The sequence below is a fragment of the Tiliqua scincoides genome, chromosome 2 (assembly GCF_035046505.1).
Source record: "Tiliqua scincoides isolate rTilSci1 chromosome 2, rTilSci1.hap2, whole genome shotgun sequence".
NCBI lineage: Eukaryota > Metazoa > Chordata > Lepidosauria > Squamata > Scincidae > Tiliqua > Tiliqua scincoides.
The window spans coordinates 111,865,348-111,893,314 of record NC_089822.1 but is presented as its reverse complement, the minus strand read 5'-3'; the positions used below and the strand labels follow the sequence as shown (position 1 = coordinate 111,893,314).

Sequence of the window (27,967 nt, the reverse complement as noted above, 5' to 3'; positions counted from 1 at the left end):
CCAGCCCAGCCCGATGCTTGCTGGGCTCGTCACCCCCACTCCGCGCGGAGGAGGAGCCTGAGCCGGGCTGCGAGCTGGTCCGTGCCTGCCTGGCGCTGGCTGAAGTCAAGGGCGCTCCTTTGCTGCGGGGCTTCTTCTATTGAGCAGGGTCTGAGGTGGAGTGAGAGCATCGGCAGGGGGGCGCCTTTGCCGCGGCGTCCCCCCCTCCTCCAGGGAATCAGGTTGGTTCTCTTGTTGGGAGTGGAAAAGATGCTGAGCAGGGCGCGTGGCGCTCAGTTCCAAGCCGGTGGGTTGATTGGGTCCCTAGATCTTCCTAACTGCTGCTAACTGGGTAAGAGGCACTTTTTCAAGTGGGTGGTCCTCTTTTATTTAGCAGAGGGAGAGTAATTGGCCCACCTCACCCCAGCACTGTCTGTTCTAGTGGCTGTCTGCTGGTATTCCTTTGCATCTTTTCAGATTGTGAGCCCTTTTGGGACAGGGAGCCATTAGATATTTGATTTTCTCTGTAAACCGCTTTGTGAACTTTTGTTGAAAAGCGGTATATAAATACTGTTGTTGTTGTTGTTGTTCCTAGGGAGCCGGGAGAACAGGCTTTGGGTTGGATGGATGGGTCCGAAATCTCACCCTGGGAAAGCTGGACTCGGGTTAACTGAGAGTTTGAACTACTAGACCAGCGATTTTCAGCCTTTTTCCATCTCATGGCACGCTGACATGGCACTAAGGGCCCAATCCTGTCCAGCTTTCCAGCACTGGTGCAGCCACAATGCAGCTCTGACATTAGGGAACAAATGTTCCCATACTTTGAGGAGGCCTCCCCACCACAGGATGCAGTGTACACCCCATTGGCACGGCTGCACCGTCACTGGAGAATTGGATAGGGTGTGTCAAGGCACACCATCAATTGATAAGGCATGCCACACTGCTCATGGGCGGGCTCACATCCCCCAATGGCTTGACTAATAAATGACCCTCTTCAAACTCTCGCAGCACACCAATGTGCCATGGTCCTGTGGTTGAAAATTGCTGTACTAGACTTGGGGCCCAATCCTATCCAACTTTCCAGCACCTTTCCTTGATGCTTATGGTAGGTGGAAAGAAGTCATCTGAAGCCTCAGCAGCTTTCCCCCCCTTCTTCCTGCTGCTGCTGGAAGAAGAGGGGGAAGCTGCGGTAGGATCACCTCTCCACCCCTTTGTTGCTTACTAAGTACCAAGCAGGCAGGGAGAGGTAATTTGGACCCCCTGGCCTTCCCCTTCTTCCCTTTACTTGCCAAGAGTGCAGCATTCAGTCTCCCTGCTTCATGCTGCTTCTGTTTGCAGTGAGTAGGAACAGTTCATACCAGGTTTCCAGCAGATGCTGCTCCTGGTCATTTCAGATAGAAAGCAGCATGAAGGAGGGAGGTTGCATGCTTGGTAAATATACGGGCGTAGGATTGGGGGCACACTCACTTGCCATCTTGTCTTCCCCCTCATCCATGGGGGACCAGAGTGTGCAAGTGCATGCAGAGGGAGCGTTTTGAGGGATTCTAGCAGCCTGGGGACATGTACTCCCACTGACCTCCAGGAATTTCCAGCTTCAGGTTGGGGAAATAAAACTCCAGGAGTCAGTCAGAGTTAGCAGCTTTGGTAATACTTAGGGAGTCTGACTAAGTGCTGAGGCCTTGTTAATCTCTAGAGCAGTGTTTTTCAAACTGTGGGTTGGGACCCACTAGGTGGGTCATAAGCCAATTTCAAATGGGCTCTATTCATTTCAATGTGTATTTTATTTGTAATATATTAGACTTGATGCTACCATGGTATGTGACTGCATATGGGGAAACGTTACAGATCTGTACTTTTAACAGGCTACTGTGTATATACTTTTAACAATGATAGTCAGTGGGGCTTACTCCTGGATAAGTGTGGGTAGGATTGCAGCCTTTGGGATGTTTGGGAAATTTTTTTTAAACATATGAGCAACTGCTTGGGAGGGTTAGAAGAGTTTTTTCTTTATTTTGAATACATTTTTTTTAACTTATGCTAATTGGAAACTTTTAATTACTTAATTACTTTGATTTGATTTTGTTGTATGGGGGTTGAAAAAATGTCAAGTTGCATCTCCTTGCAACATGATGAACAGATCTCATTTGTGTTTTGTTACATCGTGATTGTGCTTTGCATTTGGGACCTTAACCAAAGTTAAGCCTAGGAGTTCACAAATAAGGTCCCCTAGGCTGCCAGGGGCAACCAGAAATTCGGTTCTGGTGACCAAAATTCAGTTCTGGTGACCAGCAGGAAAACCCTCTAGTATTCAAACCTATGGGAGTAATGCATTTTAAAGAAGCTGTTTGCAACACAATAAAGTAGAGAGAGAGTGTGTCTATCAAAATGGCACTGGGCTGCAACTTGTGCTGGGACATACAGCTTAAGAGTCATGGGCTGAAGAAAAGCATTGTCTCGCAAATACACAACTGACAGCTCATCCCCTGTAAAACCACAAACCTAGATAAGACATTTATTTTACCTCTGTGCAGCAGGAAGTGAGAAAACCAAACCTCTTACCAGCCAAAATTTGACATACTGTGCTAAACGATAGTTCCTTCTTCCCCCACTTGTTGAATGAACTTAAAATATTGTTGCTTTATTATTTATATAACTATTAATGTGTAATAATTTTTTTAACGTAGTACTTCAGAGACTGAGGTTACTCATGTGTGCTCCATAGGCACAGATGTAAATGTGGTGAATTGGATTCTGTGCTGGCCATTTGACTTCATCCTGTCTTATGATCCAAACTTTGCTGCCTTGTCATAGTTGACATCATGAGAAGCAGATGGAATTCAGCCTGGCTCTTGCTTCTGGCATTAAAGGCATTTGGGTTGAAAGAAGGTAAGGAAACAGTGTTTGACACTTTTTCTGAGCAAGTCAGTCTCCAGAATTCTGCAATTTAGCTCTTAATTTACACAGTTCAGCTCTTTAAAAAGGGATATGACAGTTATAAAATTATAGATAACAATAAGCAATTGCTGCCTTTACAGGTGAGCACAGTTACAGAAAGTTAAAAGAGAAAAACTGCTAATAATTATAAATGAAACAGAACCAAAAGATGATTTTTGAATATGCAGCTGAAACTGCTCCCAGGAAAAACATGGAACTCTCAGCGGAGGCAGCAATCAACAGGAGGAGAAAATAAAAAAAGGGGGGGGATGACAAGGTAGCATAAAGAAGATGTTACCTATTCTTGAAGTTGGAGGGTAAACTGTCTTCAAGGGGGAGAAAGAAGTTAATTAAAGTAGTTCCCACACCTGTGTGCATGCTTGTCTACATCTTGGCTCACATTCTTGCACTCTTGGAAAAGGGATATCCTTTTGTTAAAGGATTTTGCCAACTAATGGGGGGGATTGGAGTTTCTAGTGTGGTGGTTCTCAAAGTGGTGGGTTGTGACCCACCATAGGAACAAAAACTAATCACTTTCCCCTTATGGGGAGTGACCCATTAATGGGTGTCCTGGCAGCACCACAGTGATCATGGCGCTGTGGGCGCCCATGTGCATTTACACATACCTGGGGGAACTGTGCAGCCTCCCAGCAGGTCCTAGAGGCATGCAACCCCCTCCACAAGCCTCCCCTCCACTGCAGTGAGCTTTGATTTGCAGTCGAAACTCTCTTCCAGTTTCAGAAATTCCAAGCTCCAAACGCAAACTGGAAGTGGGTTCTGACTGCAAATCAAAGCCCAGTACAGTGGAGGGGAGGCTCACGGAGGGGGCTGCGAGCCTCCAGGACCTGCCAGGGAGCTGCACAGTCCCCCCAGGTATGTGTAAATGCGCCGGAGTGCCTTCGGTGCTACGATTGCTGTGGTGCTGTGGTCCCCATCTCCCCAAGCACTTACCCCAGGTACTCAGACTCCCGGAGAGTTTGAGAATCTCTGCTCTAAATGAGAGCCTGCAATTAGAACTTCACTAATAAGGAAAAACAACCCTTCCTAATTCGGGGGGGGGGGAGGGAGAGAAAGGGAACTGTCACTTTGTTGAGAGAGGCACCCATCCCAATTATTTTGGACTCTTATCAAGCATCTGAGCTCACTCTGCCTTGGGGTCAGCATACTTTCAGGCATACTCTGATAGCCCAGTTTTTGAGGTGATGCAAAGGTGAGATAAAGCAAATTCATTGTAATTGTCACTTCGCTGTTTTTGGCAGAAAGACTTACAGCTTCATAGGACCATGAGCATCAGAGAGTGTTGGGCTTATTTTCACAAGGACACCCAAATCCCTTGTCTTCTGAAATACAGAGAAGGCCTGGCTTTCCTGCTTAACACAAAGCATGCTCCCATGAGACACTTTAAGAAACCAATGTTTGGTACAGGGGATCAAATGCTCCCTCTGGGGTTATAGGCCCTTTTAGGGAATACCAAAGCATGTCATGACAGGGCAACTAATTCAGAGGATCCATTCTTAGACACTTGACCAGTTTTCATTTGTACCAGTCTTGTAACCTCTTCAATACCAGGGCTGAAGTCTGGGTTACAGACTTTCAGTATTACTCTGAACTTGCTATTAAATCCTTTGACTTCAGACTCCAAGTACTGAACTTATTCTGGCCCTGTCTTCCCAGCTTCCTCTGCATTTGAGGGTATGCTATATAAATCCATGAGTGGTCTGCACATAGTCTGTCTTGGGAAACTCTTGCTGCCAATGAACCTTCTCCTTTAAGATCTTTTCAAAACCCTGTTTGGGGTCCAATATGGAGATTTAGGTTATGGGTGCATAGACCAGAGCTATCTCTGCAATGATTCAGCTCTGTAACTTTCCAGAAAGGCATGCCTGGGTATGCCTGTGATGTTTTAGACCACTTGTTAAGAAGAGCCACTTTTCCTTCTTAGAAGTTCTTGAACCAGTTGTAATGAACGTACCCAACTTGTGTGTTGATGGAACAATTACAGCTCCCCACCTTACTTATCGCAAGAGCCTGTCCAGTCTGTAGATCTGTAGGACATCCACTGTGGCGTGTTCTGTTGGCATATATCCTGTGCATGAAAATCCTAGTCTGTGCAGACCTGAATCCCTTGGTCAGTTTCCAGATTTTGTATCAAATAACAATTCTGCAGTTTTTCTGCATTTGGCTTTTGGTGTGTTGATGTCTGTTAGGAAAGTTTCTCCGAGGGAATGAAGTCCAGTTCCATTCTCTCTGTAGTCCTTTTTGGAGATTATGAAACAATGGAGAGTCCCGAAAGTCACACAGCATATAGGAGCACACCAGCAAGCCCCACCACTGGTACCTCCACTCACCATATTGGTCTTCCCTTACTATACCATTTGTCTGTGCCAAGAAATGCTATAACTGTGGTAGGCAAGGGGGCAAGCTACGCAGCACTTCATCTTCAGGTCTTTCTTCTCTGCCACTCAGTCAAATGTGGTGTCCCTTTCTGTGAGTTATAATACAGTTCTGTAATGGCTGCAATTACTGTGGTATCAGATGCTGATTTAGGAATGTGTCTTTTTAGGTGATCCAGATGCTTCCATGGGCCTGCATTGTTACCAAATGGTACCCAACCATTTTATGAACTGCAGCTGGATAAGTCGGGCACCTCCAAGTGTTAACATCACTTATGTCTTCTACTACCAGAGCCTAAAATAGTAAGCAAAATACTATTGGTAAGCTCCCTGTGGAGATGGGCCTGTAGCTCAGTGGAGGCATATCTGCTTTGCATGCAGAAGGTCCTAGGTTCAACCCCTCACATTTGCAGGTAGGGCTGGGAAAGGCCCCTTCCCATCCAAAACCCTAGACAGCCACTGCTTTGCTGTATCTCTAGCATAGACAAGACGGAGAGCCCAGTCCTATGCATATTTACTCAGTAATTGTCCCACTATAGCCAGTGGGGCTTACTCCCAGGTGAGTGAGGATAGACTGCAGCCTGAAGTAGTACAGTGACTCACTATAAGGCTCTGACTCAGTGTAAGACAAGACTGAACTAGTACTCTGACTTGGTATTAGGTGCCATTCTATGTTCCAGTTGCCCCAGGCACTCTGGGAATTTAGATTTGAGGGAAGCAACACTTGAGTCAGAGTGCATTGTCAGCCATAGGGTTGATTCATGTTTTGTTAGCAATACCCACACTGGCTAGCTAGTGTTGATGCTGTCATATTCCAGCATGTTGTAATAGTTCAGCACTCTCTAAGAAGTACTGAGCTGACACTTGAGAACACTGTGGGAGCGGGGGGGGGGGGAGAGATATTTTATTTATTGTAATAACATGAAGTATAATATTACTGTTGTAGCACTTACTACATTAGCTTAAGTTGTAGTACCAGCTATTCAAGCCTTTCTCCACTGGGATATTAAACTATGGATTTTTAGTTCTCTTTTCCAGAGTTTACAGCACTTACTTGGCTCTTCAGCTTCCCTGTGCAAAATAACTCCTTGCTGGTAGCAAATTAGCATATAAGAAAGAGAGGTGATAGCTGTGCCCTTAATCCAATAGCATTCCTGGGAGGGGGGGAACAGTATGTTTTGCGGATGCCTCCGTGTGCTGTGTGAGCAGCCCCTCACCTTCAGAGACAATCCAGGCAGCGAGAGCAACAAGGAGGAGATGCCTCCATGTTGCTTTCGCCACCCAGAATGGCTCTGAAGGAGAGCGGGAGGGGCCGCTTACACAGCCAGGTGCCTGCAGAACTTACTGTCCCGTCCCCCCCAAACACCACTGCCCCCCCAAACACCACTGCCTGATCTACTGTGCTGGTTTTTTGTTTGCAGGGAATTTTTAGTGTAGGGGAACATTTAAAAATGTGATTTTTTTAAATCCTCCCCTGCAGTCTGAAATGGTATGTTCCACACTACCATCTCAAAGTTCTGTCACCTCATTCTGCTCCATGTGTAGCCTGGGCAGATATGAGAAGGATCTGGGATTCATTATTTCACCATTGAACCCAGACTTTCATAATGGAAGCTGTTCAGTTGAAAGGATTGGATGCCATCCTTTCTTATTTTAATTTCCCTTCCTTTCTAACATGTCTTGTCTTTTCACTTTGGGTTCTAACCTTGAGAAATCAGACTGTATGAACATTAATCTTTGTGCAGCATCTAGCAATTTTAGGAACTTTATAATAATTATATGAAGCACTTTGAACACTTAAAGGACTATACACATTCTAAGCATTATTAGTAGAAGTTACTTGGGGCCTAAAGTGTTAAAAATAAACTTGGCTTCTCTGTCTGGTTGCTGGGAGGCAGTTCATAACTCACCACTAGCAACCAGACAAGAGACTGTTTGCAAGCCTGGCTTAAAACAACTCTTCAGAGCAGTGTTCTATAGAGCAGCAGTGCTCTCTTCCCTCCAGAGAACCAAATAAAAATTATGCAAATTAAGACTAAATTGTGGAAGTGCATCTTTCATCATGTCTGAAAATTTTGAACATCGCTTAGCCATAGTTTAACTTGTGAGTTTTTAAAATTTAACTCTGAAGCTAAAGTATTCTGTTCTCATAAAGGCCATTACCATGAATATTCTGCGTTTTTACTAGAGAAGCCAGTGCAAAGCCATCCCTATATGAAGGAAATGCCAGATCAAGAAGCTGCAAATCCATAAATTATGTGTGCAGACTAAAGTATGCAAATAACAGTGCATAAATTAACCACATTTTATAACTCTGTATGGTATGTGTTCTGAAGTTGATATGGAGAGTTTGCAGAACTTAAATTTTGCCAGGAAAGCAAAAGTGTGGCAGTGTGGAAGTTTAGTTCGTGGAAATTCTCAGTTCTGATTACATTGTCTTATGTTGACTATTGCTTCAATTTTTGTCACTTTGGTTTCCTCACCAGCCATCGTGGCCAAACTCGAACAGCAAAGCCTCAGAGTGAACGGAACTGGTTGGTTATTGAAAGAAGCAAACTGACACAGGGGGAAATCTACAGTGTTTGGCTGGAAGCTCACAGCGCTACTGGGACTACAACATCTGATAAGTTAAACTTCAACTTGGATGACATAGGTTAGAGATAATAGATTCAGAGGTAGTGTATCTTTGAGGGAGGAACCAGACAACGTTGTGGAGATGTATAAAAAATGTTACCAGCCCACCAAAAATGCTACCACCCAGTGCTTTTTTTGTAAAAAAAAAAAAAGTGCAGGAACTCACAACTTGTTAATCTTTTATTTATTTATCCCATGCATGTATAGTCAGAAGTAAGTCCCATTATAGCCAATGGGGCTTACTCACAGGAAAGTGTGGATAGGATTGTAGCCTGAGAGCCCAAGCCTTTGCATGCCTACTCAGAAGGAAGTCCCATTATATTAAATGGGGCTTACTCTTAGGGAAGTGTGGACAGGATTGTAGCCTGAGTTCCCTTGGGATTCAAATGCCAACTTTTTCCACCAGCTCTTACTCCAGTGGTGTTTATCAGCAGGGTAAGCTTCAGCAGCTGAATTTCTGTATATCAACCTGCTGCTAAAGCTTTGCACACTAGCAGCAGGTCTGTTTTGCTGGCTAGTTCACAGTGGCAACTGGTTGACCAGTAAGTGTGGGGCACTGGGGCTTCAGGCTGTGATCCTAGCCACACTTTCCTGGGAGTAAGCCTGATTGACTCTAATGAGACTTCTGAGTAGACATGCCTAAGATGGGGCTCTAAGGCCCATAACTATCTTGATACTTAGAGGTTTCACTTGGGAATTTTGTAGTTGTGCCATGAACTGTGAAATTTTGGGAATCTCAGCTTTGTCTCTTCAATAGAAAGTCAACCTGGTCTTAAAGATGTTGGCACTTGAAATCATCTGGATGGGACTTTCAGTGGGCCATATGAAGAGGGATACCATATTATATTTACTCAAAACTAATTTGAGATGAGGCTGGTTAGAAGCTGTGTGTCAGATCACCGTGCTTCTCTTTTTTTGCCCTGGGAATAAAATGGAATTGAATGGTGAGAGACAGCATTGCTGGTGCTTGAGAACTTTTTTCCTTTTTTGCAATTTTCAGTGAAGCCTCCTCCACCTGACCTGGATCTTGGTGAGTTACAGTCCTCTGAAGTTACAGTGAAATGGAGCAACCCTACCTGGTCTGAATCCCTGGGTCACCAACCTCTCATCTATGCCCTTCGATACAAGACCTCCAAAGACCATGACTGGACCTATGTGAGTTGAGTGAGTGAGTGGGCGGGTGAGTCTGTCGGTCTGTCTGTCCACCCTCCCATTACTGACCAGCAGGCCTAGGAGAAGAGAACTCCTGCCTGAGCAGACCTGATGCTATATGCTCCCATCTCTGCCTAGAAGCATTGCATTAGACCTACTACTTTTCTTTCTCAGCTAAACATGGACAGTGTATATGAGGAGAGTCATGACTTGGAGGATCTGAAGCCATTCACTTCCTATGAAGTGCAGGCACGATGCATCCCACATCAAAGTGGTTCCTGGAGTGAGTGGAGCTCTTCTCACACCTTTGTAACCCTTGAGGCTGGTAAGTGCTATCTTCGGAGGAAGCAAAACCCATCCTGACTAGAGAGAGATGAAGGGCTCAATCCAGAGGTGCTCTTGTCATCCCTTGCACTGGCCCAGGAGGGTTGCAAACATGCCATAAGGCACGTTTGCACCTCCTTGGGAGTCAGCAGGGCTGGCGCGCAGAGGTGCGCTGGCTTGCGGAGGCTGACACAAGCCTCTGCACCAATGGAGGCACTGGGTTTTGCTTCGGCCAAGCTTGGCCAACGCAAGACTCTGGGGTAGGTGGGGAGGAGGCGGGAGCGAGGTGTTCTGGGGTAGGGGGAGGGCAGATGGTGGGTGGCCCCAAGGGCGGGTGGGCAGGCAGGGAGTGGTAGGCGGGGCTGGGACCTGGTAGTTATGCCAGATCCCAACCCCCGTTCCCAGGGAGTTTGGAGCGGCTTCAAGCTGCTTTGCTCTCCTCGGACTCACCTCAGGAGGTGGCACAAGTCTGAGGAGACCCATTGGGCCAGGGTACCTTACCCAGAGGTAAGGGGAAAAAGTTTCCCTTAACCTCTGGCTAAGCCACTTTGGGCCTCTATCCCATGCTGGATACAGCGCAAGCCTCTTGGCTTGCCTGTTCCAGCGCAGGATAGGATTATGCATTACAGCAAAAGCTTGTTGATAGATATGTTTGTCATATTCACATATTCCATTTTGAATTGGATACTTGACAACTTTAAGGGTGCAGTCTTAACCCCTTTCCAGCACTGACATAAGGGCAATGCCGCTCTGAGGAGAGGGAACAAACATTCCCTTACTTTGAGGAGGCCTCCGTGAGTGACACCCAACTGCAAGATGCAGCACGTCCCATTGGTACTGCTGTGCCAGTGCTGGAAAGCACTGACAAAAGGGGTTAGGATTGCACCCTAAGTGTACAACTGTGGACACTTTGGATAATGCATGTGCTGGCATGTTTGTTTCTTTCTTGTTAGGAAGCACTTTGGGAGGGATCCCAAACAGACAAAACCATGGCAGGGAAATGCCAGCACACACATTCTCTGTAATGTGTCCCTACAGAGTGAAATGTGCAAAGAGCATCTTTATGTAGAAGTTACCTTACACTGAGTCAGACTGAATGGGGGGGGGCAGACTTTGGACATCCAAGATTCTGTTTCTATCTCTGGGAGAGGAATGGTGCTAGTGAACTAAAATAGTGACCTCAGAGAAGTGACATCTGGAGTCAAAACAATTGCCTTTGTACTTTTTGTTTGCATCAGTCTGAGAAGGGCAAATTTTTCATGGGGCTAATCCTAGATGATCAATTTCTTGCCTTTTTTTCTTGGGGGAGAGCAGTTGTGATGTCCAGCTGCTCTGCTAGCTCTTGCTAATCATGTGATGCATCTCTGTTGGTTCTTAGCTCCTCAGGGCCAGGTAGATGTTTGGCGAAGAATTGGTGGTTCTGAGACTCGTGAACAAATCCTCCTCCTGTGGAAGGTAAAATGAACCCCCATCAATCAATTCTTTGCATGCACCATTCTTTGAATTGGAATAAGTTCATTGTCTCTGGGACCATCTCAGAACATCAATGAGAGAATTTTAGAGAGAAGTTAAAGATGATCTGGGGGAGCAAAAAGATAGTATTGCTAAGGAGCAAATCCTTTGTGGCTTATAAAAAAGAGGTTAAGTGAGAGGTTTTCAGGAAGGAAGTATTACAGGCTTTGCTAGCAAAGAACTCACATGAACCCCTTTCCCCTCTCTCGTTTTCTGTGCATATGAAGCTGCTTCATAAATGAGTCACACTTTCTGTGTACGAAGCATGTGCTATACCACTGAGTAATGAACTTTTCCTAAATGCTTCTTGTTACAAAGAAACCAATCCACACCTGTTACATACAGTCCTGTGAGCATTGGCACTGGTACCACAGGGAGACTGAAGCTCATCGTGGAGATAGTCCACAGCTTAGAGGATAAGGGGGCTGCATGCTAAGATGGGAGTTATGAGCTTGTGGCCTAACAGCTCAATCCTAACTGGGTTTATGATAGAGGAACAGCAGTTCTACTGCTGTAAATGGCCATATGGTGGTGGGCACAACATGCCTACAGAGGCCATTCCAAAACTGCCACCCACAGATGGCAGTGGTGTTAGAAGCCTGCTACCAGTGGAAGTGCAGGAAAGCTGGCATGATGGGCAGGTGGTAGGAGGAACAGGACAGGGTTGAGGAGGAATAGGGGAGTGTCATTTGGGAGGGTCATGGGCAGGAGGCAGAATGGAGGAGAAAGGGAGTGGATCCCAGTGACATCAGCACACACCAGGATCCTATTCCTGTTCCCCTCATCAAACTTCCCCCCTCATCAGACTGCCCCCTCCCCCAGGATGAAATGCATATTTTGTTGGTGTGGCTGCATCAGTAAGGGGGATGGATTGTGCTGTTAGCCACTCTCCTTCCTGGGGGACAGAATTGCATGGATTTGATTTCTAAGCTTGCCCCTGTTGACATAATCAAAGAACCATAGTCCAAAAAGCACTAGTGAGGACCATGTCAATGGGAGATAATTCCTCTCATAGATGATGGGCACTCTGGCTCTGCCTTACTTGTGGGACTATTAGGAGAAGGCTGCAAGCATGTTTGGGGAGACTGTCTTTTGTTTTGATACAGTGGGCTCTTGTTGTCTTAAAATGGAAAGCAGAATTGGGGCATGTATTGGCTTCAACTTGGCTCATACCATAGACAAGCTGTATACATTGCAAATCAAGAACATTCCCATAATTTATTCTGTATTTAAAAAGCTCAATTTTGTATAATTTATCTGCTGTTTCGGCTAGTCACTGGAATAAATAAACAGTTCTGCAGGGCCATTCCCCATCGGTTCCCCCTCCCCTAATTGGGAAATCTTATTTAGCAACTCCACCAACTTCTAGGATTTCACCAGGCCCACATTCTTTTAAAAAAATGAAAACTGGATTTTGTAGGCATCTCACAGCCATGGTCATGTACTGTATTGCACAATATGCTTGCACATATACACACAACCTTTAGGAAAATGGGATTGGGCAGATGCAGTCTCTGCTGTTGATTACGAAAAGCTGAAGCTTGTCCTAACAAATGAAACTGCGCACCTGCCCATTCCACTTCTCCTGAGCTGGAGCATCTCTGTGTATAGCTTTTGAGAGTAAAGTCTGTGGGAACTGAGAGCGCTACACAAACCCAAAGACTGGCAGCAAACATGCTGACCTCTGTGGCAGTAAAGTTGCTGTGCTGGTCAAGAACAGAGAGGCCAACTCAACAGGTATTTTCCTCTTAGAGTCAGTGCTACCCTAGTGCATCCTGGGTAGCAATGCTGAGGGGAACACGCTGATGTCAGGTTAGTTTTGGATCTGTTTTCTCTTTAAGGATCCTGTCTGGTCTGCAAAAGAAGAACCTGTATAGTACTGAATTTGGATCAGGCTTCTGTAAAATGAAGAAAATGTTGATCTGCTACAAATATCTATGACATTGTGCACTTCCACTCATATAATCTACTATTAGATAGTACATGAAAGTACTGTGTAGGATGTTTACCACCCCACACCAACAGTGCTTGCATAAAATCGTGGTATACTGTATTTGCATGTATGCATGCTTGTATGTATATAAGATATTCAAAATGAGAATACAATAACTCATAAGTTACACACACATCCCAAATTGCAATTCCAAACAGATGTAGCCTGATCCTGTGCTGAGTACACTGAACCCTGAGTACAGTGAAACTTAGGGCACAATCCTAACCAGGTCTACTCAGAAGTAAGTCCTATTTTGTTCATTGGGGCTTATTCTCAGGAAAGTGTGGTTAGGACTGCAGCCTAACTGCCTAGTAATTGTGCAAAGGATTGCAGCCTTAAGATCAGAAAACAATTGACAATAAAGACTACTGGCTCTTAGTGAATCACTTCAAAAACACTTGCTATGGAACACGGGGTGGCTCCAAGTTACATACTCTGTCCTTCTACCATAGCTCAAGGTTGAATCTGCTCTTTAGGTGGTGCTCTGAGGATCATATCTTCTATGTTCAAAACCTCTCCACCATACAAGGTTGTTTAGGAGGCCTGTCAGCTCAAATTCATTTCAAAAGCTGCTTCTTTCTGTCATGCATACTGCTTAGCAGCAGTAGAACACCACCTCTGGTCAGTGAACAAAGGCCAAAGAGCTTGTATCTTTCAAGTTTGCTATATAGCTGTTCCGGAACCCTTCTGTGGATACTCAAATCCCCCAATATGAGGGGACAGCCCCTCCACCCTTCAACTGTGCTCCCCTTACCTCCAGAGGGTCTTCTGAGGACTGCAGAGGCTGTGCACATGCGGCCACCTTGGGTTTCAGCATGGCTGAAAAGGCAAAAAAAGTGACTTCCGGTTTTATCGTAAAACATTTTAATGCCTTACAAGGCAATCCCTATAAGGCATTAAAAGTCACTTCTGGTTTTATTGTAAAACTGGAAGTTGCTTTTTTTTTTTTTTTGCCTTTTTGGCCATTTTAAGGCCTACAGCAGCTTCAGAAGACCCGCTGGAGGCAAGGGGAGTCCATCCCCCCTTCCCTCCCCTCCAGAGGGGCATGCAGGTGGGCCCCACGGACCCGATCCATCGTTAAATGAAACCACTTAATACGGGATACACAGATACAGGGGCCCCCTGTACTCAGTGAAAACCAGTCTCAGTTTTCTTAACAAAGAACATTAAAACAGGAAAGCCAATGAAAATATTTGTGGGCCAGCAAATTTTCTGGGCTTTTGCCAAGTTCACTTAAGGATAAATGTGTTTTCCTCCTCCTCCTCCTCTTAGGGCAGCTGCTTTTGCAAACACTGATTTTTCCTGTCCTTTTTGAATTCTTTCTGCAGCAGTTTTGTCTTCTCTTCCTCTTCTAAACAGCTGAGCAAGATTTATCTGAGCTCTCTTAAGCAAAGGCCAGAGCAACTTCCCATCTGGTGACCACAGTATTGGCCTGCTGGGTTGGGGTCTTTCCAATGAGAAGTGGGTGACCCAGAAATGCAGGTGATAAGAGAGAAGGTGCAGGAGGAGGGTCAGCCTTAACATTTGGGTAGGGTGGGATTTGAAAAATAACTTCTACTGCACCTTTGAAGCAACTCTTCTTACTAAAATCCTGATTTTGCTGGTCTTTCATTCACCAGTTCTGTGACTTTAGCTGACAATCTTATGTATGATTTGACTTTGGTGAGGGTGAGAAGTGGCTTCATGACACATGACCCTGCTGGGCAGGGTGTGTGTGATTGTGGTGTTGCAACTTGGCATTGACTCAGAGTACTTAAAAAAAAACACCAACTAATTCCTTGACTGACAAAACCCCTGCCCACACCATCTCCTTTTGCAGGCACTTGGCCCAGAAGCAGCCCAAGGAACCATCATCAACTATGAAGTTTCCTTCCGTGATAGCAGGCAGAACAGTGTCAAGCACAAAATGTGCCTTTGCTGTAACACTACCCTTCCCCACACAGCCAACTATGTCTGGCTCTCAGCACATAATTCTGTTTCAAAGACGCAGCCTGCCAACCTCAGTTTGGAGCAAACAGGTAAGTGTTGAGGATGGTGTAACACTGGCCTTTGGTGCTACCTGCAAGGGGTCTGTCTAGCCCTTTGCCTCATGTTTTGCCTCCTGTCTTTCTCATGAGATTATAGGTAAGATCCCCTGAAGAGAGAGGTGTTGGTGTGCTGTCTTCAATGTGGCCCCCACATCCTGCCCACAAGAAAGTCCATTTCCTGTGGCCCGCTAACTTTCCCAGGCTTCATAAGAAATAAAAAATTACATAACCTATTCTCTCTCTCTCTCTCTCTCTCTCTCTCTCTAGATTTCCCTAACTCTCCTTTCTGGTAATCAGTCTTCTGCCTGCCTGACTGAAATGTTGTGCCTCTGGGCCATCAGCCCTGACACACAACTACTGTTGTGTAACCCCTTTGTCAGGGGAAGGAGCTCCTGGGAGAAGTCTGGCTGACCAAGGAGAGTAAGCACTTGGGGTTAGTGCACATTCAACCCTTCCTGCCCCCCTTTGCTGTACCAGGCTACTGTCACCACCCCAGGCTACGCAGACCAGGTGGTGGGGACTATCTGGTAAAACCCCTTTCCTAGAGGCACACTGAACCCCAAGAGTTCTTATTAAAAATTAAACCAACAATAATGTTGGTTAACCAACAAATTTAACAAATTGTTGGTTAACAAACAAATTGTTGTTAACCAACAAATTAAACCAACAGTAATGCTTTCTCAGCTCCTTTCCATTCTATCTCCAAGAAAAAAGTGTTAAGAAGAGCAAGAGATAGGAAAGAATCAGCCAGTGGCTCCTTCTTCAGTGTGTGTGTGTGTGTGAGAAAGAGAGAGAGCCCTGCAGATTCTCTACCTCTTGATTAGGGGGAATACTCCATACATAGGGCTTATGATGTGCATGTAACCTACTCAGGGTTGTGTACATATAACCTTTCCTCCTTTTGTCCTTACAACAACCCTGTGAGGTAGGTGGGCTGAGAGATAGTGATCAGCCCAAGGTCACCCAGGAAACTCCATGGCTGAGCGGAGATTTGAATCTGGATCTTTCAGGTCTAGGTCCAACTCCACAACCACTACACCAAATAATAATGTTACCAAAAAGGCTGTTCTGTTTAGGGGAATTATTTATATTAGCCTTCTGGAAACTTTTGGGACCATAGGCTGGATACAAGACAGTGTAGAGCAAAGAAATCCCTTGTTTAGCTTAATGAGGAGACTGGGAGGAAGGTAACTTTCAGTCAAAGGATTATATTTTTATTGCAAAAACACACAAAGGTAACATAATACACATGGAGAATCGATAAGTATATACTTGTCTGGTGTACCTAACTCGTGGTGGATGCATGTGCTATGTATTTGAGTGCATCCAAAAAGGAAACAGAAATGGTTAGGGTGTAGGAAGGTATTTTAGGGGTTCCTTAATCTGCTAAACCCAGTTGCTGACTAAAGATGGGGGGGAGAAGGGAGGAATAGGTAGGGAAGAAAGGGGGGAAGTTTAGACACACGATATATTTACCTGTGGGGGGGGGAGCAGTTGGATGAAGAGAGTCCTGTGTATGGCCCCTCTAGCAGGTGGACAGTCAGAGAGAGAGACCTGAGCTCTGCGTTCTCTCTTATAAGAGTTGTCTGACCTGGAAGTCCATCTAAACTGACCGGAAGTATCCCAGAGCTGTGGGCATGCTCAGTAACACATAATGGTACACATGGAGTATGTGATAAACCGGAAAGAAGGCAGCTTACCAGCCAGGCTGACCTTCTGGGGGAGGGAGGCAATTTGCATAAGGTGCTTAAGAGTGTTAAAGCTACAACAAAAGAACAATAGACTTCCTCCTCCATAGGTGCATGCTTGTTTTGCATAATCAGGAGACACAGTGATTAGGTTCTACATTGACCTGCAAGGAATTGGGGGTTGTGTAATTCATGTGCTTGTAGCTTGGCCATGGCCCTTAGAAACATGTGCTGGGGGAGGAGTGGCCTGCTTGCTTGGTCTGTATAGTCTAGTATACATATAGTCTAGTATACATAACTAGATATAAAAACACAACTTGGAAGGGAAAAAAGGGGGATTTTCACGTAACAGAGCGGAGATTTGAATCTGGATCTTTCAGGTCTAGGTCCAACTCCACAACCACTACACCATCCTGGCACTGAGTTTTGCATCAGTGTCCTCCTCCAAAAATCTGGCAGCCAGGTCTTAAAGATGTTTCGTGATTGAGTCTCTCTGAATGAGAAACCAGTGTATCTGATTTTTAGGGTACAATCCTATGCATGTCTACTCAGAAGTAAGTCCCATTTTGTTCAGTGGGGTTTACTCCCAGGAAAGTGTGTTTAGGATTACTGCCTTTATTTTTTAATCCCAAGAGCAGTGTTTCTCAAACTGTGGGCCACGACCTGATCTCTTGATGAGTCATGATAGGCTGGCGGCTGCCATCTTGCAAGATGGCAAGTGAGCTGGGTGGCGCCATTTTGAAAGTTTCCATTCAGGCCCTAGAGACGTTTCAGGACTGAAGAGCTGCTGGGGTGAGTGCAGGAGTATGTGAAATGGAGTGGTGGAAAAGGGGGAGTGAATTAAGCATGTTGGTGATCTGCAGGAGTGTGTGAAATGGGCTGAAAGAATTGCAGTGATGGCAGTGGGGGTGGTTGTCCTGGCAGCTGCCCTTTAAAAAAAATTGCCTCTTAGGACAGTGAGAATGTTACACTATTCTCAGAGAGCATTTTTAGGAAAATCTCTTCCACTTCTTTTTCTCCTTCCCCCAGTTCTCCTCTCCCTTCCCACTACTGCCAGATTCCCAGTTTTCCAACCCCAAGTCCCCCTGGCCAACCTTCTGATTTCCTATGCTGCTCCCTTCCTTGTTGACACCATTACCCACCTCCTTTCCCTTGAAAAGTAGAGGAGGAAAGCCTTACTTCTACCTAGAAACCATTTAAAATTATTTAGAGCTGGAGGTGGGAAGGTGCATCTGTTGAACTTGTGCAAGGAATGGTCTCTGAAATGCAAGGCAGAAAACTGTCTTTGGGCTCTCTTTTGTAGCCTTGCTGGTGTGTGCGCAAGACACAGTTTTGTAAGCCTGACTTGGGATTGGTGCAGTAGGTAGCCCTTGCTTGCCAGTGTGGCTCTGATAAGCTGGCTGCAGTTGCCTTCATTTTTCTGGGTTTCCAGCTCAAGAAGTCGTGGCTTACTGTGGCTGCAATAAGCTAAGATGCTGACATTCTTCCAAGCTGCATAAAATTTACTCTGGCAACCAAACAGTCCAGGATATTATTTTGTGGTATCAAGGTTGTAAATAGGCTTTTTTTCTTACACTTTGCTATTGGAAAAAGGCTGAGAAATAACCCAATAAAAACTAATAAAGTGCCAGGAGATACACTCCCTTTAATACAGTTTAAGGCATGTGGAGTTGACTGGATTAAAAGGAGATGTCACTTCCTGCTTGATAACCTAACTTCTGGCTCTGGCACCTCAATGAGGGCACTTCCTGTTTAATGATGTTACTTCTGGCCATGACATCACTTCTAGGTTGATGACATCACTTTCAGTGGGTCTCAGGCAGATTGTCATTCTCGAAAGTGTTCCTGTGCTAAAATGTTTGAGATCAACTGCCGCAGAGGACTTACAGTTGTACTCAAATAGCAGCATTGACTCTGAACTGTCTTTATTGGTGGGAGACACATGGAAACATTCTATGCTTTGGTCACCACAGATGGGAACATGTTGGGGAAGGTAACCAGAGTCCCAAGGGATGCTTTGTGTAATGGTGAACCTTTGACCTTTTTCCCCAGATCTCCCTGGTCCTCAGGAAGTCATGGTGCAGGTTGCACAAGGTCTGGGTTTCAATGTGACATGGAAGTCTATGGCAAGCCCCCTAGGGGTCCAGCCTCAGGAGTATGTGGTGGAGTGGTCAGAGGAGCTCTTCAGAAACAAGTTGAACTGGACCCGCAGGCCTAGTGGCAGCAGCAGTGCCCTGTTGCAAGGTGAGATTGATAGGGGAGAGGGGGAGGCCTGACAATGGTGCCAGCCTACATGGGAAGGGATGCTTCATTTTGGAAAAGTGGGATGAGGTGGATCCTGGGATACTGGGCTTGATTTCCTGGCTTTGAGATAATGGTGGAATTCAGAGGATAAAAGTAATAGCAGGAATGTTGCCTGCACTTCTGGGTTCTACTCTGGCTTTTCTTTAGACAATCTCAAGTTTAACATCCATAGTTCTATACAGTATTATACACCTTCAGTTTCCTCTAAACGGGGCATAGAATCTTTTCATTTTAAATGTGGGGTAAAGAAACTGGTAACAAATCACAAATAATTTCTGGGATCATGTGCCTTCATGCTTTCAGCAAAAGGTGCATCCAGCACATGAGCTTCCCTGATTGCCTGACTGCACCTTTGTTCCCCCCCCCCTCAGGTAACTTTACTCCAAAGATACCATACCTGGTGCATGTTTATGCTCTGTATGCTGAAGGAAGCAGTGCCTCAGTTGCTGTTCGAGCCTACTTCCAAGAAGAAGGTAATCCCAATGGGCTCCACAAGGTGGAGTGGTGGTGGTTAGCTTCAGAATCTAGAATGGGGCATCAATAACGAGTGCAGGTTTCTTCCCCAGTTCTATGAGCAAAAAAGGGCAGAGTGAATGTCGTTGGAATCCAGAACTTCAGAATGGCTAGCTAGAGGCTCTAGGTCTGTCCTAGCTATGTAGCAGAAAGGAGTGTTTCACTGAAAAAATGAGACACACCTTGCTGGATCAGGTCAAAAGCCCATCTCTTCTAGCATCCTGTTTCATGTGGTGGGCAGCCAGATGCCTCTTTGGAGCCCACAAACAGGAGATGAGAGTACATCCTACAACTGATATTCAGAGACATACGGCCTTAAATCTTTTTTTCAAATCTTTTTGAGTACATGTACTCAAATTTCTGTTTGAAAACAGATGGTTAGATTTTTGCATGGGATATTGGGGGACTATCAGTAGACACCAGAATAGAAGGCCTTCCTTCCATTGCTCTTGTTAAAACATCTTGAAATGATACCACACTTTGTCCATGTCCCAAGGCAAAAACTCTGCTGCCACTCTCTCTTTAATCATAGCCTATCCTTCCTCTTTTCTAGTACCATCAGGAAGTCCCAAGGCTCTACAGGTCAGAAGCATTTCTTCAACTGCATCTGTCATCTCCTGGGAGGAAATTCCTTTAGCCAGTCGCAATGGGCATGTCACTCACTATACAATCTACCTGCAAGATTCCACTTCAAGGACCCTCAAAACATATGGGCCCAGTAAGTCAGTCCAAACCCAAATGGCACTTCATAGAAGTATTGGGGGAGAGATTGGGTCTTAAGTCCCCCTGGAGGGGTTTGCATGGATTTCCTCCAGAACTTGCAGTCACAGAAGTTCTGTGACAGTTTGAGATCCGAATGAGGTTTTCCTGCAACCTCCAGGGATTTTGTTAGGGCCCAGCTAGACATGACATGAGTAACTGTGTTTGACTTTTTGCGTGTCTGCTTCGTTCATGTTGAAAGAAACATTGCCACCTGACATTAAACAAAAGATGTAAGAATGCAAGGATAGCTGAACCCTCACCTCTCTTGTCTTAGCTTGTGGCATTCAGTCATTTGAACCCATTCTGTCCTTGACATGTCTAGTTTTCACTCTTACAGCCTCCACGGGTTCTGAAGTTGCTAGAGAGATGGCTAGAAAGACGCTGTTGGGTAATTGCACTCTAATAACATGTCCTATCAAGCGAGTCTGCCTTAATTTCCAGAGGAAGGTTCAGCCTGGCTCTGCTTTTCCGAGGTTTGGAGGGTTGCCAAGGAGAGCGGAAGTATAATATGTGTTAGAGAGAATAAAATTAGAGATGAGAGAAAATTAGAGAGAAGAAAATAAAATAACAGAAGTGAGAGAGAGCTTATAAACAGAAAATGTTCTAGGTAAGACAAAGCATATATATGCAACAGGCATTGGGCAAACAAAAGCTTGCAGCAACATCGCTTCAGCTTGCTGAGGATTCTGGCCAACCTTGAATGGACTCCAGTGGGGCAGATTGTGGGGTATGCCTGCACAGTTTCTTGTCTGCTAGTTAAATCCAAAGGGGTACAGGCATTTCTGGAGTTGTGTAGGCATTTCTAGAGGAGCTGCTTAAGGCCTGCCTCTAATACAAAATGCCTTGAAGCATCTTCATTCCCACACAGACAGATCTGGCACCCTCCCCCCATACTCCAGTTTGGGCCTTGCCTCATCTAAGATATAGATCTTATACCTTATCATCTTAGCTCACTAAGGTTAGCCAAATAACAGCCCAATCCTATCCACACTTTCCTGGGAGTAAGCCCCATTGACTCTAATGGGACTTACTTCTGTGTAGACATTCATAGGATTGGGCTGTAAGGTGTCCAAATAAGGTTAACCTAGTGAGCTAACTAGGCTAAGCCCTAAACAGCAGCTGTGTAGTTCTCAAGTCTTGCTAAATAAGCAGGCAGGCAGATACAAAGTGTGCATGTGGTAGGTCAGGTCTTACTAAGATGTCAGATAGATAGACCAGCTGGTCAAGTTAACTTTATCTCCAGGATTCATTAAGTGGGCAAGCAGAACAAATTGCAAATGCTCACTGACTCCTCATGATTACAGTGATCTTCTAGTATACAATTACGACAGACTGTAACCTAGAGTCTTACTACTGTTTGCCCCATTTCATATCCTTAATAGCACTCCTCAAGGTGCATTATGTGATAATTAGTCCAGATGTTCAGACAAGTCAGCAATAATACCCTTGCTCTCAACACCCTTGATCTCCCCTGTAAATTGATGTTTTTTTCTGCAAGATCTGTAGGGTTGTTCACTTCAGCAAGAACTTGCAGCAGTTGGCAATATAGACACAGATGAGCAGTTTGTTGTAGTTGAGTTGCAACAATTGGGAATGCTTGTTCAGAAAATAATTTTTTTAAGTGATCAAAGTGATCAGGTGTCCAAATTGGGTGGAGTGGCCAATGACAGTCACACTGGGTTTACATGCCAATGGCAATAGTAGTAATTGTGCTGGTGTGTATAAGGGAAATTTGACATTTTGGGGTTTAAATGTTGGGAAAATACAATATTAGTGCAACAAAAGTGATACCTGAGAGACACACAGGCAGACCCATACCCCCCCCCCCTGTTTCTCACTTGAATCATCTGGAGCTATTTGATCTGTAAGCATTTTTCCAGAAGACCACATGCTTTATGGTTGCCAGACTCTCTGCGGTCTGAAAGAGGTGGGGGCTGGTTGCGTTTGGCCTGCCTTGAAGCAAAAGTTAGTGCTCATAACCCTTTAGCTGCAGTTCAGACTGTCTTTGGACATTATATCATACCAACCAGAAGGAATGGATATGGAAGTATGGTCATAAAGATGAACTGTAGCAAGAGGGCTGCTTTGGAAATGCCATCACAGTATTCCAGCTAAACCTGTTTCTTCTTTCTGGGGCCAAGGTAGTTGAAGGGGTGGGGGATGGTTCTTGTTGGCATCCTTCAGTCTCGGAAGACTATGGTATCGCACTCTGAATAGTGTTCTGGAACAGAGTGTCCTCTCCAGTGCGCGAAGCCTGGTAAGGTAGATATGGAGGATAGACTGTTACCCATGCAGCAAATCCCCCCTCTCCACGTCACTGAAATGGTCCAATGGAAAGGCAGAAGCCAATACGGTTGGTTCCAGCGACGTCGCAGGAGTTGCCAGAACGTGACTGTGTTCAGCCATGAACTGCCTCAGGGACTCCGGCTCCGGATTTTGCCTCGAGGTTGACTCCTGAAGCCTTTTCCATAACTGGATGTAGCCACAAGGCAGTGGAGGTTTGGGATCAGAGTTTGGTTTGGCTGTACTTGTCGTAAGAGGCGACTGAACAGCCACCGGGTAGATGGGACTCGTTAGCCTGGGAAGGCAGCTCATCTGAGAGAAGGGATGGTTCTACAAGTTTGAAATAGAAATCAGATGTGCAGTGTGCTGATTGGCTGAACACTTGTGATGCCAGGTTTCCTACTATTCCCAGAGTAGTTTTTTTTAAATTCATAGAACAGATTAGCAGATAAATTTACAGCCCAATCCTAACTAATCCCCCCCCCCTGCTGATGTAGCACATGTTGCATCCAGAAGAGGGGCAGTCCAGAGATAAGGGAACTCTGTAATTCCAGTGGGTCTTCTTGGATCTGTGCCAGCTATTTTGCTGGCACAGAACCGAGGAGAATAAGGGAGAGGGGATACCAGCATGAGTGCCATCGGTAACTGTCCCCTCCCAGCCAGAAACTGCCCTGTTCCTTTTGGCATTCATAGGACATAATGGCCAATATTGACATTCAGTTTAAAGTTCAGGCTGTGTGAGACTCTAGAGCCCCCCCCCCACCATGCCTGTGATTAGAATATGCTATCAAGATAGCTCCCACCTCTTCCTTCCTCCTATCCTGTTCCGTAAGAGACTGGCACTGTGAATTCTAGATGGTTAACACTGACTACTGCCGGCCTTAAGTCAACCTCTCCTCTCCTAATTACAGTTGGTGCTACAGAGAGGAGCTACTACCTCTCAGGACTGAACCCCGGGATTCAATATCTCCTCTGGATGACAGGTTCCACCTCAGCTGGGGAAGGCGTGCGCAGTACTTTACATCATTTCCATATTCCAGGTAGGAAGACTGCTGGATGGAAGCTTTGTGGTTTAAATAAATTGAGGCACATTCATTGCATGGGCAGGAGTGTTAATAAGCACAAGAACAGGAGAGACCTTGTTGAACTTGCCAGGGAACTTTGGAACAGGACCTGGCCTCAGAAAATCCCTACAAGTACTAGGGCTCTGTACAGATGGCTAGTGCTGACCTAAGACATTTTGATGCTTGCTCTGTGCAAAGACGATGTACTATGCACAACCATGAGAGATGTCTATTAGTGGGGACTGGACCACAATGTCAAGGGTTTGGTGCAGATGGTTTACATAAGATATCTCCCCCTCCCCCCTAGTGCAGTGCTTTACTATTCACCCATTGGAGGAAATGGCAGCCATTTATTTATTACAAGAGAAAGTAAAACTGTTCACTCGGGGACCCCGTTAGTGTGTGGGCCAAATAAAAACAGTAATTCAGTGGCATGTGAGATTTATCTGATCATGTCCCCATGATCTCCTGCAGATTCCCACTGGCAGTTTGTCCTGATAATCCTCTTGGTTCTGGGATTGCTGGTCATCCTGGCCCTCATTGTGGTGTTTGTTAAACGCAACTGGTAGGTAATGAAAGACAAAGGAGTATGGTGGGAGGGGAGGGGATAGTTTGGTGGAGAGGTAGGCTGGTTGTGTAGTATCTTGCCTGACATCTGTGGCACAGATCCCTTTTCCCTCTCTGTGACAGTGAAGTTGCAACTCTGTGCAAAAACTCCTCTTCTCTCCTATGCAGGTTTTTCAGCTTTTGCCGCAAGGTGTTACCACAGTGGTGCTGGGAGAAGATTCCAGATCCAGAGCACAGTGGTGTTGTCCTTAAGATTAATGATCAGACTACGGTGCCTGACATGGTAGGAAGCAATTAGGTTTTTTAAAAGTATGTGTATATAGTTAGAGAGGAGAGAAATGGAAAGTGTCTGGTTTCTGGAAAGAGCCAGTAGATCCTTCTGCTTCGATTACTGGTCCTTCTACCTCAGCAGGGCTGGCCAATCCAAGAGGCCAATTGAAGCAGTCGCCTCAGGCAGCAGATTGGTGGGAGGGGTCCATCTCTGTCCACCTACTTGCTTCCTGCTCCTGCTCCTCTTTCCACGCCCTGGATTAGAAAAAAGAAGGTGACAGAGAGGAAAAGGAAATGGGGAGAAGAGTGCTAAGCTAGATCATTGGGGAGTGGGAGGAACAGAGCTTGACACATCATCAGGAAAGAGGACAGCATTTGGCATACCACCTCAGGCATCAAGAGGTCTTGGGCTGGCCCTGAACCTCGGTATTGTATACTCTGGTAGTGACACTCTAGGTCACTGGTCTCCAAACTGGAGACCGCTGTGTGTGGCAAACAGCCTCCCAGGTGCCACCAGAGCTTAACATTCCACTAAGGAGGTTGCCATGGTCACCACTTGTCTTCCCCCATGTACGCTCCACCCCGCCACATCTGCCAGGAAATCCTGTTGCAGAGTCTGCTGGGGCAGCAGAACACAGAAGCAGCAGGGCAGAGCAAATATTGGGGTAGGGGGGAGATCAGCAGCAACAATGGCAGCCTCTCCTGTGAAATGGTAAGCTCCATTCACACAGGGGAGGGAAAAGGCAGGGCACCAGATCCAGCCTGCGGGCTGCAATTTGAAGTGCTCCGCTCTAGGTTCCATTCAAAGGTCTTTTTCAACCCTGCCTAGAGACTCCAAGGATTAAACCTGAGACCTTCCATATGCAAAGCAGGTGATCAGTTATTTATTTATTTTTATTTTCCACATTTTTTATTTTTATTTTTCACATTTTATACCACCCTTCCTCCAAAGAGCTCAAGGCGGTGTATACAGCTGCTCCCCTCCTTCTTGTCCTCACAACAACCCTGTGAGGTAGGTGAGGCTGAGAGAAAGTGACTGGCCCAAGGTTACCTAGGAAGCTTTGTGACTGAGGGGGAATTTGAACCTGGATTGTCCAGGTCTATTAGGGTTGCCCAGCCCTAATAACCTAATAAGTGACATAGTGCATTCTGTAGGCTATGGTACTCAAATCCCCAATTAATTGCATTTTTGTTTATTTTCTTTAAAGTGCTCCCCACTTTGTTTCAAGGGCAGGCCATAGTACACTCATACCTTTGTCCTTGTCCATGTAACAAATCCATGGTGTAGTAGGGATTGCCTCCTTTTTAAAAAACCTGCTTCTACCTGTTTAACAGCACCTTAAAAAAATACACTAAAAACAAATAAGGGTCTTGTGGCACCTTATGGACTGAGGGCCCAATCCTACTCAGCATTCGCCAGCTCATGGCCAGCATGCACTGTCACAAACGTGCTGTAAGGCACATTTATGGGCCCTAGTGCTGGTGCTCCCTGGTGCTATCCCAGTGCTGGCGCTGGGTTATCACTGGTGGAGCGCCAGAGCTCTGCCGCTCAGTGGTTGTGCGGACCACCAACCAGCAGAGAGGTAAGTGGGGGCATGGGGAGAGGTGGGGAGGAGGCATTTTGGGGCGGAGGAAGGCGGAGGGAGGGCGGGGAGGAGGCATGCCTGGGGAGGGAGCAGGGCAGGAAGGAGGTGGGACCGGTGGAGCTTCACTCCACCTGATCCAGAGCCTGTGTGTCAGGCTGACTACCCAACACGGAGGCTCTTCATTCTATGCTGACCTTCTGGTCATCGTGGAATCAAGTAGCCCCATTGTGGGACTACAAGGTTTACCCAGGAGAAGGGGATGAAAGTCCCCTTCTCCTGAGGAGGAGGGGGCAGCAGCTGCCTGGAGTGTGCTGGATGCAGTGGCAGCCATTTTTTGCGCAGCTGCAGCCTCACCCACCAGGCAGCTCAGGATTGGGCTGTAACACATTTATTTTGGCAATAGGATTTCATGGCATAGAACCCATTTTATCAGGTGCAGGAAGTTGAGTTTTAGTTCATGAAAGCTTATGCTAAAATAAACCTGTTAGCTTTCAAGGTGCTGTGAAACACTTTCATGTTTCCTGCAGCTACCTTCTCAGGGAATTTGTCACAGATGTATTAAGCAGGCAAAATTATTCTTGGCAGGAAAGTGAAGGTTGATGGATTGTTAAAGGCACAGGAGCAAAGCCAGTAAAATAAACAAATGGCCAAGCTCATCACAATCCACTGAATAAAGGAAATTGTGTTGGGTGAGCCATTTTAAAATGCAAAATTACACCTTAGCTCTCTGCACTGAAGATTGTTGACTCCTGGACTAACCTTCCACTATGTGTCATGAAGAGTCTGGGAATCCAGTGTGGGAGCCTAAAGAATGGGACTCAGTGACTGCAGATCTATGCTAAGCAGGGCTTGTCTGTATGAATTTTAGAGAGGCTTTTTGATACAGTGCTACTGTAGCACATGCCAGAAGGATGGGAAGATCGATTGTCAGAGTTTGCTGACAATCAAGCCCCCCCCCCATTACAATGCTTTGTTTCTTTGCAGGATGCCCTGAGCAAGACCAAGGCCATAGAGGAGCCAATCATTGTTGAGATAAAGGAGCCAGCTCCACCTGAGCCAGCTCCCCCAATCACTATCAATATTTCTGGATATGAGAAACGTTTCATGCCCACCCTGGAGGAGCTGCAAAAGTTGACTTGAGGAGGAGAGAGAACACTTCAACCAATGGGAGAATGGGGCTATGATGCTTCACTCTGTGTGGTGGGCTTTTTGCTCTGGCCTAACCCCAGATGAGAATGCTGGCCATTTCTTATGGAGGTTCACAGTTCTTCAACCTTGAAGGCACCTTGGCAAAGTGCTGTGACATTGGCTTTGGCCACCAAAGCACCTGATGTGCCTTATGATCAGTAGGATAAAGGAACTGTAGGATACAGCCTCAGGTGAATGTTCAGATAATATTCTAGGCCTTAGTTGGCAAACACTGCAGAGATAACGTTTGTGCCTTCAAACAGCCACTGTTTGAAGAGCTCAGGGAAGGTATCCAATGAACTTGGTAGATGTCTAGATCTTCTGATGATACACCACTGTATCATGAGGGTATCCCCTCAGAGATAAGGATCTCCTGCTAAATTGGAAATCTCTCAAGACCCAGTCTTTTCACACAGGATTCAGGAAAGCTGTTTAACCTTCATACACTGACTGGATGTTACAGTCACAGTGCCAGGTGGCAGTTGTGACCAGTGGTTCTTTCTTCTAGCTACAACAGACTCTTTTTGTATTAACAAGTTCTGCTTCAGATCCTGTCAGTATGTGAAATACAGAACAGCAGCCAGTAAGAGCAGAGCTCTTTCAGCTGTAGCCTGGAAGGACATGAAATGACCTCCAGGCAGATCTGAGGGATTGTTCCTCTGCTTTCTTCTAAGTAAAGTTGTAAAAGCTTCCTTTCTTGTCTGGATCCCTCCGGCCTATGTGATTTTTTTCAATTGTTGGTTGTTACTTATGACCTATCCTTTTTGTATTAAATGTATTTTTATATGATGAGA

The 27,967-nt window shown here is 45.7% G+C and overlaps 1 protein-coding gene across 4 annotated transcripts; it reads left to right on the top strand.

Annotated features, from left to right (window-relative positions):
- The first annotated feature begins 152 nt into the window (after positions 1-152).
- Positions 153-27,967, top strand: IL27RA (interleukin 27 receptor subunit alpha). 4 transcript variants are annotated; one of them, XM_066617904.1, is made up of 15 exons: positions 153-221; positions 2,702-2,865; positions 5,477-5,609; positions 7,793-7,959; positions 8,941-9,095; positions 9,267-9,417; positions 10,795-10,871; positions 14,741-14,939; positions 18,689-18,880; positions 19,312-19,413; positions 20,007-20,171; positions 23,410-23,538; positions 24,037-24,127; positions 24,298-24,412; positions 26,970-27,967. In XM_066617904.1, exons 2-15 carry the CDS (start codon positions 2,799-2,801, stop codon positions 27,123-27,125), a joined length of 1,899 nt encoding a protein of 632 aa, XP_066474001.1. In that variant the 5' UTR covers positions 153-221; positions 2,702-2,798; the 3' UTR covers positions 27,126-27,967. The 4 variants fall into 4 exon arrangements, with proteins under 4 accessions (XP_066474001.1, XP_066474002.1, XP_066474003.1 ...); XM_066617905.1 differs by having other exon boundaries at positions 155-221; positions 2,664-2,865; XM_066617906.1 differs by having other exon boundaries at positions 159-221; positions 2,791-2,865.

Bases quoted from the DNA above. Each gene is read 5' to 3' on its own strand.
- IL27RA (XM_066617904.1), top strand. From the start codon at position 2,799: ATGAGAAGCAGATGGAATTCAGCCTGGCTCTTGCTTCTGGCATTAAAG. The intron at 5,610-7,792 runs GTAAGCAAAATA...TTTCCTCACCAG, and splicing joins TACTACCAGAGCCTAAAATA to CCATCGTGGCCAAACTCGAA. The intron at 10,872-14,740 runs GTAAAATGAACC...CTCCTTTTGCAG, and splicing joins AAATCCTCCTCCTGTGGAAG to GCACTTGGCCCAGAAGCAGC.